Source organism: Felis catus, chromosome E2 (genome assembly GCF_018350175.1).
Source record: "Felis catus isolate Fca126 chromosome E2, F.catus_Fca126_mat1.0, whole genome shotgun sequence".
In the NCBI taxonomy this organism is placed as follows: Eukaryota; Metazoa; Chordata; class Mammalia; order Carnivora; family Felidae; genus Felis; species Felis catus.
The window spans coordinates 33,038,992-33,049,620 of NC_058382.1; the positions used below are offsets into that span (position 1 = coordinate 33,038,992).

Genomic DNA, 10,629 nt, shown 5'->3' on the forward strand with positions numbered 1-10,629 from the left:
GAGCTGGCCGGGCGAGGCGCTGCTCTCTGGCCTGGCTGTTTGAGGTCAACCTCCCCGGGACCGTGACAAACGACGAGCTGGATCCAGCTTCTCCTGTCACCCGCACACCCTTGGTTGCTCTGCCTCAGGTGACTGGCCAAGTTCCGCGGGGCTGGCTGGGCTGACGGCCTCGGCTACCCTTGTCCCATCGGCATCTCCGACCAGCGGGCCCAGCCGCTGACGAGGTCCTCGGTGTTTCTCACAGGAGCCGGCCTGGTTTTCATTCTGTACCCAGAAGCCATTTCCACCCTGTCGGGATCCACATTCTGGGCTGTCGTGTTCTTCATCATGCTTCTGGCTCTGGGAATTGACAGCTCGGTGAGTGACCCTGCTCGGGGTACCCCACCACACACACGCCGGGCCTGACCCTCCCCATCCCCCAACTACTCAGCCTGACGTCCCCGCTTGGTTACCGGTTGTTTCCAGAAAGCCCTAATTAAATGCAGACAAGCCCTCACTCAAAAAAAGGGCAAGACTTAGGCCAAAGTTAAGACCCAGTAGAAACGTGGTGGCATCACAGAATTCACATCGGAAGAGACCTCCTCGGAGCCAGCCGGGCGCCCTCCTCTCACACCTACGGGAGCTGAATTCGGAGGGGGCCCGGATGGAACTTTTCTTCTCTAACCAAACACCCTTCCCATTATATTTCATCACCAATGGCCGACAGAACACTTTGAGTCTCATTAGTTTCTTTTTTGTTAACCCATATGCAAGATTAGATTTACGGACCTCTTTATGTCTGTGTCCACCTTCCGTACGTCACGCCTGGAAATTTGCAAGAAGTCTCTGCATAGGGAAGTGTGTTGAGAAGGATTCTGAGGCTGCTTCCAGGCTCGTAGGAAGGAAAACTGATTTTGATTAACACCGTCTGCCGAGGGGACAGGGGACATGTATAGGTAGAGAGTGACAGCGTGTGCACCTCTTATCTGCCATCCCAGGCTTGGGGGATCACTGGAGTGAGCACATGATTATTACTCACATGAGACCCTTTCCGACTCTGAGAGTCTGGCGTGAAAAATCCTTGTCAGAAACCGCTGCCTCAAGTTCCAGCCACCGGAAACGCTCTTTTGGTGGTTGTTTCCAGAAAGCCCTCTGCTGATATGCAGGTAGATTCCATGCATGAGCAGTTTGGCATTTTACCCCCCTGCCCTCTTCCTGGGCTAATCAGTACCGGCTCAGGCCAACTGCGTGGGACCGGAGACAGGTACCTGTGATCAGAGGGACACAGGAGTTAACTTTCCAGCCTCCCCCACATAGTTTGGGAGTTCTGAGTTTGGTTGAGGACAGGGCAGAGTGGGGGGAGGATGAGGAGGAAGGCAAGGCCGCCACCAGGGTGCCCGTGTCCCCTGGGCTTCGGGAGGTCCCAGGGAGCTGGGGCCTGGGACCCAGGTGCGGGCAGTCTCTCATCCGTGCTCCTCGCCCTGCCTGGCTCCGTGCAGATGGGAGGCATGGAGGCCGTCATCACAGGCCTGGCGGACGACTTCCAGGTCCTGAAGAGACACCGGAAACTCTTCACATTTGGTGTCACCTTTGGAACCTTCCTTCTGGCCCTGTTCTGCATAACCAAGGTGAGGAGGGGCTGGGCCCTGGGTCACCTGGAGCTCGGGGCGGCTGCATTTCAATCCAGTCGGGCATCCCCAGCCTTGGAGCTGGGGTGGGGAGGGCCAGGGTGAGCTCAGCGGGGAAGGGAGGCGGGACCTCAGCCCTGCAGCCCGATCCCCTGGGGCTAACCCTCCAGTGTCCTCAGTCTCCCACCTCTGAGCCTGAAGAATTCCAGACTACTCTTTCAACTGCTTATTTGTGTGAGGGGCAGCCAAAGTCCCTGTGAAAGCCCTGTCACATTTGCTGGCTGAAATACCCACCCCCAGGCCCAGGGACTACAGAAGACCTTCAGTAGAAAGCAAATAGGCAACATGGAGACAGTAGAACCACAAACAACCCTGTCACCTGCCTTCTCAAACAGGGTTCTGAGCCAGCGGGACAGGGGGCAGGTGAGTTGGGGTGGATGCGACGGTCAGTGGCCGTTTCTGGCCGGGATGGCCTCAGGCTTTGTCTCTCCGTGCCCAGGGCGGGATATACGTGCTGACCCTGCTGGACACCTTTGCGGCGGGGACCTCCATTCTGTTTGCCGTGCTCATGGAAGCCATCGGAGTCTCCTGGTTTTATGGTACGAGCAGGGCCCTGGAAAAGCCTCACCCCCACCCGCAGAGGCAAAGGGGCTCTCCTTTTCCAGTGCGGCCACGGCCTGATTCCAGAGTCGAGCAAGTAGCTTGTCAGGGAATAGGTCTTCCAGCCCCCAGCTCATCTTCGCATGAATTCCTTTTAACGGGAGGCTGCAAAGCCCCCCAGGGGCACCCAGTGCCAGCTTGTAGCAAGGGACTCAGGGAGCTGCTGATCCCCAAGCCGTGCAATTCGTTCTAGAGTGAGATCGCCGCATTTAGCAAACAGAATACAAGACGCCCAGTTAAACTTGAATTTCAGATAAGCAATGAGTAATTGGTAATTGGTTTACTGTTAAGTGTGTCCCAAATATTGCATGGGATGGAGTTAAGCCAAAATCTCTTCCGTTATCTTTCTGAAAGTCAGATATAACCGAGTGTCTTACTGTTTCTCTGATGACCTTATTCTGGAGCTGAATGGGGAGAAAGTGTTACAAACTGTCAAATGTGTTCTGTTTTCTTTTTTCCCCACGTGTCGCATCAAAGAGTTAATCCACGTGAGTCTGGACTCTTTCATCACTGTGTTTTTTTTTTTTTTTTAATGTTTACTTTTGAGAGACAGAGAGAGACAGACAGACAGAGTGTGGACGGGGGAGGGGAAGAGAGAGAGGAAGACACAGAATCCGAAGCAGGTTCCAGGCTCCCAGCTGTCAGCACGGAGCCCAACGTGGGGCTCGAACTCACGAACCGTGAGATCATGACCTGAGCCGAAGTCGGATGCTTAACCGACTGAGCCACCCAGGCGCCCCCATCATCACTGTTCTAAAAGACAGGGAACAGGGCAAAGCGGCAGGCTTGGGAGCCAGGCCGCCCTGGCTGTGTTACCTGGAGCAAGTCCCCTCTGCTCCCGGAGTACTGTGTTCCCCCTGAAAAACAAATCAGAATGGCACATAAAAGGTGATACTGTTTTTCTTAACTTTTTAACTGCAATACAGTCGACACACAGTGTTACATTAGTTTCAGGTGCAAGGCATCGTGATTGGACACCCCTGTCCGTTACTCAGTGCTCCCCAGGAGAAGTACAGTCACCATCTGTCACCAAACAATGGCACTACAGTACTGTTCATTATCTTCCCTGCGTTCATGACTGACTTATTTTCTAACTGGAAGTTTGAACCTCTTAATCCCTTCTGTCTGTGTCTTGTATCCCTTTCCCGCCTGGCTCCCCTCCAGCAACCACCAGTGTATTCGAGAGTGTGTGTGTTTTCTTCTTTGTTTCTTTTTTACTTTGTTCCTTTGGTTTGTGTTTTAGATTCCACATAGAAGCGAAGTCATATGGCCTTTGTGTCTCTGTGGCGGACATGGTGACCTCTAGGCCCGTCCGTGTTGTCACAAATGGCACTTGCTGGGTGACTCTTCTTCCTTGTTCTTCGCCAGCCACTGCCGGCGCCCGGGGCTCCTAAGTGCCAGCGTGCCCGAGCCTTGCCCCGCTGCCCCCTGAGCAGCCTGGCTCTCAGGGGAGGGCAGCAGGGGGCGGCCCAGCGCTCCTCAGGGACCGGTGTAACAGCCTGCCCTGTGTGTGCACAGGTGTGGACAGGTTCAGCAACGACATCCAGCAGATGATGGGGTTCAAGCCAGGCCTGTACTGGAGACTGTGCTGGAAGTTCGTGAGCCCCGCCTTCCTCCTGGTGCGTACCGTGTGGCCCGGCCTTCCTGGGGAGAGGGGGCTGTGTCTGGGCTGGGGGGGCGGGGCGCGGGGATCTTTGCTTTGCGGGTGGAGGTTCTGGGGAGCAGAGCCCGGGTTATGCAGACGGGACACTCAGGACACTCAGCCCCGCCGTGGCACCGCCACTCGGCGCAGCTCCAGGGTCACCTTGCCACTCCTTTTCTCTGTTTCTGGCTCCCTTTGTCCCCTTTGGTCATCATTTGCTTGCTGAATGAATTCTTCCTCCTTCTCTACCTCCTTTCTCTTTTTCTCTTTCTTTCTTGTCTCCGTCCCCTGGCCCCTCACTTCCCACGGATCTTCCACTGCCTCTCTCCCACCCGCTTCCGCTGTCCTCTCCCCATGGCTCCCCGCCTGCTCTGTCTTCACGTCCCTCCTCCTGTCCCTTCCCACTGCCTGCTGTCCCGCAGTTTGTGGTGGTGATGAGTGTCGTCAACTTCAAGCCACTCACCTACGATGACTACATCTTCCCGCTCTGGGCCAACTGGGTTGGATGGGGCATCGCGCTGTCCTCCATGGTGCTGGTGCCTGCCTACAGCATCTACAAGTTCTTCAGCATGCGGGGCTCCCTTCGGGAGGTAAGCTTGGGGCCGCCAGGCGGTGCGGGGGACAGGACGGGAGGGATGTCCCCGGTCATCCCCGATGCGACGGGAGAGGACAGACACGAGGACACGGACCCCAGAGCTGCCACCATGGCCAAGTCGTTTCCCGCCCCCCGCCCCCAGTTTCCACACTGGTACCCTGGGGTTACCGCTATGGATCTTGAGAAGACACAGGAAGCGCTCAGCACAGTGCCGGGCACAGAGGACACGTTCGAGGCTTGCTGCCCACTGTTATGTCTGTGTCGGGTGCACACGTGCTCTGACTGCAGTCAGTCCCTACCGATGTTTATGTGAGGAGGTGACACTCAGGTCTGTCGTGTCCCAGATGCCCCCACTCTCCCAGTCTGAGCTCACTGTGATCTGGTCATCGAAGCTTTTACCTGCCTCCTTCCTGAACCCGACACCTTCCTCTCTTACTTGTATGCGTTGTGTGTGCATGTGCGCGGAGAAAGGTTGAGGGAACGGTGCCTTCACTCTGAAATTATGTCTGTCCTATTTCGTTGACAGGCCTTTTCTTTCATAAATAATGGTGACGGTCTTTTCCTAATGTCCTTACTTCAGGAGATGAAGTTTCATTCCTTCATCCCTTCATGCCCTGACTTTCCAGCTATTTGGTGTGAGTCTACACGGCCCCAGCAGTCCGCTGGGCACCAGATGAAACTCCCCAGAGCTCACATTCTAACGAGGGGGACAGACAGACGAATGAGGGCATCAGGAAGCGGGCCACACAAGGGCTGGGGGAAGAGGGTCCCAGGCCGGGCTTGTCTGTCCCCTCCCCCGGCTCCTTGTGACATGTTTCCTGTCCTTGAAATCCCACATCCAGGAGCCTCCGGGTCACCGGGAGGGTCTGTGCTCGGTCAGCGCATCCTGGGCCTGAGAACCACGATCTGCTTTGCGCTTTTTATCTGTCACACTGTGGGAGCAGGGAGGGCGTCCCACCTTGCAGGGATCAGTCATTGATCCAGATGCCTTCCCGCGTCCCCGCCCTGTGTCTGCACCCCAGGGAGGGCCTGCCCTGATCCCCAGCAACGCTACTCCATCTTCTGGGCCCTCGTTGTGCTCCGAGCCTGTCCTCTGCAACACTTCAGCTGTGGTTTCAAAATTGCCCCTGTGCGTGTGTGTTCCCCAAAGCACAGACCGTGTGCGTCTCCTTGAGCTCTGCAGCCGCAGGGCCTCACCTCGTGTCTGACCACAGTAGTCGACCCCATAAACACGGACTAGACCAATGAGTCCGCGTGAACCGACCCGGGCCACAAACAAGGACAGCGTGTCTTGTGTGGACCTCACACGCTGTCCTTGTGGGACTTCAGGGCCAGATAGCAGGTGGCCTGTGTCTGGGCTGCCAGGAGGTGCCCCTGGGCCCGGCTGAGGCCTCCTCCCCCTCCCCGTCTTCTCACAGAGGCTGGCCTATGGCATCACCCCGGAGAACGAGCATCACCTGGTGGCCCAGAGGGATGTCAGGCAGTTCCAAGTAGGTGCAGGCCGGACCGCTCTGGGCGGGAGGCCGGACCGTTCCGGGCGGGGGGCCCTAGCTGCCCCCCACATATGCTGGCTGCACATACCACATGCTACAAAACCCTGAGCAGCTGTGGGGCTATCGTCCCAGGGGTGTGGTGTCAGGAATGGCGGAGAGGGGCCTGTCCCCTGCTTCTACTAGCTTCCAGCTGCCCCTCTGCTCCTTGGTCCTGGGAAACCACACGTCCAGTCTTTCCGAAGCTTTATTTCCTCTCTGTAAGTTGTCACCCTAGGCTGGGGATCTCTTAGCTCGCAGGATGAGCCACAGGATGACCTAAGTCCTTTAACTTTAAAACCTTGGGGGTTGGGGGCTGGGGGAGGGTCCTGGTGAGCCCCCTGCTTCAGACTTGCTGTGCCACTTTGCGAAGCTTCCTCGCCCTTTCTGGGCCCAAGTGACGGTTAGGGAGTCAGCCTGCACGTTCTCCGGGGTCTTTGGAGGGAGGGGCCGTGTTCTCTGCCTCCCCGTGCTTCCGCTGTCCTTCTGGGCCCCGGGTCCTCTCGTCCCCGCCCGCCTCTGGCCTTGGCATCACGACCCTGCCATCTTCCTCTGCAGCTGCAGCACTGGCTCGCCATCTGAGACCCAAGGAGGGACCCTGCCGTGCCGACGCCCAGGTCCAAGGCTTTGCTGCCACCCCGGACACCGTCTTGGGACTCCTCTCCCGAAAGATGTTCTCTCCATCCCTACCCCTCTTTCCCCAGTTACAAATGATTTAGTGACCTCGTTCTTATTCACCTTCTGTTCATCTGGCCCGGAGGCTTTGAGCTTGGATTGGAAAGTCTGGAGGGGGAGGAGGAGGGGAGGGAACAGGAAAAGTGACTTCCATCGAGCCCCTTTTGCTTTGGGAAAGCCTCACCCACCCTGGGATCTGGCCCAAGCTGAGCTCCATCCACGGCTCGGGCAGAATTCACCACTACCTTTGCTGTGCTTTGGGGGCACAGGAGAAATCCCGCCCGCCAAATCAGAGAGAGGATGTCGCTTTTGGCCAGATACCATAAAACCGAACACAAACAAAAAGGCCGGCTGCGTCTGGGGCAGGGGATCCTCTCTCTCTCTTGCCACCCAGTCAGCATTCTGGTGTCTGAACCTTGATCAGGGAGCGCGGCTTGGTTTGTTCTGGTCATCAGTCTGGATAGATGCTTTGGAGGCTTGTGAGAAGAATCCTTCATGGTTAGTTTTCACTCTGGCTAAGCTGAATCTGATTTGTGCGTGTTCTGGAACATTCTTCCAGCTTCTGGTGGTCAGAGGGTCCAGAGCCATGGATGTCACGAGGCAAAATGTAGATGAGCCGCAGTGAGGAGGTTTTGCAGAAGTACCAGAGGAGCTCATAGAGGCCACGTGCAGGGCTTGGTTTGTCGGGCACATGGGGCCCAGAAACCCATCTGTGGCTTCTGAGATCTTTCTGGGGGACTTGGGACAGGAACCCAGCGAGGCCAGAAGTGTGTCTGTACTACAGAATTCTCTGCCGTCCTCACAGGGACAGGTGGATGCCCAAGGGCATCCTGATAGGCTGTTTGTTTATCTGTTGTCCGCAGACACCTGCAAAGGTCTTCCCTGGGAATCCCACCCAGCACGGACCAGGGCTCTCAAGTGATGGGGAGTTGGCCCTGAAAACTCCCTTTGTCTCTCCTGATGGTCTTAACTTGGCATCTGAGGGCATGGTGGAGCCAAGCAGATAGCAACCTGGTCATTCAAGTCGAGGGGAAAATATTTCTGAGCTGATGGAGCAGGATGATGGTTTTAGAGAATTTGCTGTTGACTTCTGATACACATTTGCAAGTGGCGCCCTCTGGTGGTGGTGGTGGTGGTGCGTTTCAGCTCGGAGAACAGATTTGTAGTTTGGGAAGTTGGTGGCATCTATTTGGGGTTTCTGTTTATGGTTTGAGTCTCTTATGCCTTCCTTGGAAATCTAGATTCAGAGGTTCTTGTTGTGACTGAGGAAGCCCCTATTGAGGAATCTTGGGCCATAAATAAATAAATAAATAAACAGGCTGCTCATACTGGGAGTGTAGGAAGACTCACATCCAGAAGGTACTTTGCATAAGACTGGGGTGTCCCTGAGCCCGATCAATCAATCATGCAGTTTGTGGAAGAGGGTTATGTTGGGGGCGGGGGGAGTGGTGGGGCAGGGAGGTGGTCTTCTCTCTGAAGGTCCTGAGGTTTCCCTACGTCAGTGTCCTTGGGTCATTTTTTGGAGAAAAGTGGGAGAATCAGAAGACTTCTGATATTTTTATGTAAAAAGGCCAGTTCAAAGGCTAAGCGCAAGTGGCAGGTGTCTTGGACTGCTGTGGAAGGCGGGGCCTGAGGGCATCCAATGGAGCTGAACAATAAGGTGGGGGCGAGGGAGATGAGGGAAGGGCGACCCATCACAGGTGGGATCTGGTCCCGTAAACGACTTCAAATCCTCCCGTGACGAGTAACTCCTCCCTAGGTGTTCTAGTCGTTTTACACAAAGTCCCTTCATCCCCGTCACCTCCCATCTTCCCAGCAAGGATTGCAGGGCTGGTTTCTGTCCCATTTCCCAGGTGGGAACACCAAGGCTCAGTATTTCGGCCGCTCTTGTTCAAGTTTTCTCAGCTCCTAAGGGATCCAGTCAGACCCTCAAGTCGGATCCCGTGCCTCTTAGCCCAGAGCACTTTGAAATCCCCAGCACACTATGGTTTACCCCACCCAGGGCTGTCGTTAAAAAATAAACAAAACCCAGTCAAGTGGCCAGGGAGTGTTTCTTAGCAAAAGAGTAACGTATTGGAAGAAGGGAAGAGGGGAGAGGGCGTCATCTGTTCACAGCTGTCCCCTTTTTGATGGACTCGGTCACGCTGGGGAACAGCGGGGCGCGAACCTGCAGTTTTCTCTTTCCATCTGCATGTGGCCCTTCTGCCTCCAGGCATCTGTCCCGAGGGTGAATCAGAGATGCGGTGCTAGCTGACCCAACACCAAACCAACGCCATGGTGCTGCCTTGTTTCGGGAGTCGGCTCCTGAGCTTGGGGTGAGGGGGGTCTGGCCCCGAGCCCGGGCCCCCCGGGGGGGGGATGGGGGCCCCAGGAAGCCCTTGGAAGTTCTCATGGAGGTGCTGGCAGGCCTTCTGGGCTCACCTTCCACCCACACTTAACGGAGGAGGAGTATGTGCTTTATCCTGAGTAACGTTTGACTTCTTTTTTGTGGCCTTTTTTTGATAGCGGAGGTTACCCGAGATAAGGGTGTTCCTGTGTACTGTATACGACACTTTTGCTATTTTACCGGGTTTTTAAAGAATTATTATTTTCCATGAAATGTAAACTCTCCGTTTAAGACCATCGCCTTCACATCTACTGGATGTCTAGTCATTTCGCGACCACCCGTCAGTGGATCGTCATTCTAGATGCAGATGAGACAAAGGAGAAGGGAGCAGCCAACTCTTGCCAATTTCCTGCTGAGTAAAGGTCCCCAAAGCTGCCTTAATTCTCAGAGGGCACCCCTGCCTGGTGGGGTGGGGGGGGGGGGAGGCTGTCTCTGGCCGCATGATCCATATGGCGGCCCTGGTGATGTGAGACCGAAGCACTCTTACCAAAGACGTCATTTCCTGGCAAAGAAGCCCACGGAGCTCATTTCGTATGTTTACTTCCTTTGAAAGCCATGGGATGGAGAACAGAGAGGAAGCGCGTAGAAACAGCACAGCTTTCAGAGTCTGCAGGGATCTGGGTCTACCGCTGCCCAGCAGGGTTCCTAGGGAGGGGTCTCTTCATCTCTCTGGGCTTCAGCTTCTTTGTCTGTAAAAGCAAGGGTCAGATCAGATCATCAAAGGTCCCATCCAGTTAAAAAATGTTCCGGTCTCCACGACAACGTACTTGTGCTAAATTTACAATGAGGGAAGCACCTCGCTGGGTGTGAGTCTTTCCAGAATGATCTGGTGGCCAATAACCTACTGAGTAGAGAAATGTCAGGTTTCTGGCCTCCAGAACTTTGATTTTTCTGGACATTCAGTAGTTCCTCCTTCTCCAGTATTTCTTCCACTAGTGCCAGAAACACTTGGTATTTAAAAATAAATAAATAAATCCAACCCATTTGTGCTCAAGATCTTGAGGGTAACATGTGAGGCCCCGGTGAGTCCCAGGATCCACAGCTGTGTGGGTATATCAGCATATTTATTGCCGCCACGTCAGAAAGCACCGAAACACTGGTGAACGTGAAGTTGCTTTTGGGGTACCCGCCCTCAGCCCTCTGTTTCTCCACTTCTGTGTAAATAAGGATTGTCCCAGTGGTGCCCTCTCTGTCACGGACTGTTCCCATGTCACGCAGGTGTCTGTGTCTGGTGTGGATTTATTTTAAAAGCTGTTCTCTTCATGGAAAAATCAGTGTACAGAATAATAAAGGAGATTTCCTGTGCCGTGTGTCTAGTGGTGGGTTCTCTCGGTCACGAAGGTAAAATGCTATGAATTATGTAAGGCAGATGGGAGTGTCTGTGATCAGCCTCCAGCTAGTAAGGAAGAGCTTCTGGTCAGAGTGGTCCACTTTTCACCCAAATAACTCTTTTTATAACCATGGAACAGGAGACTGGAGGGGGTTAAATATGAAATCCCAGCTCTGAGATTGACACATATGTTTATTTTTTTTGA

General features: G+C 54.7%; 1 protein-coding gene across 3 annotated transcripts in view; it reads left to right on the plus strand.

The window, feature by feature from the left end:
- SLC6A2 (solute carrier family 6 member 2) overlaps positions 1-10,400 on the plus strand; it is a 51,913-nt gene extending 41,513 nt beyond the window's left edge. For 2 of the 3 annotated variants that reach the window (XM_045045425.1, XM_023245162.2), the window contains exons 9-13: positions 245-357; positions 1,479-1,607; positions 2,107-2,206; positions 3,786-3,886; positions 4,332-5,002. In XM_045045425.1, the coding sequence (XP_044901360.1) occupies positions 245-357; positions 1,479-1,607; positions 2,107-2,206; positions 3,786-3,886; positions 4,332-4,817 (929 nt within the window). In that variant the 3' untranslated portion in view covers positions 4,818-5,002. Of the gene's footprint in view, positions 1-244; positions 358-1,478; positions 1,608-2,106; positions 2,207-3,785; positions 3,887-4,331; positions 5,003-5,922; positions 5,995-6,591 lie in introns of those variants that run through there. The other variant, XM_023245163.2, reaches the window with a different exon arrangement.
- Positions 10,401-10,629: the final 229 nt, after the last annotated feature.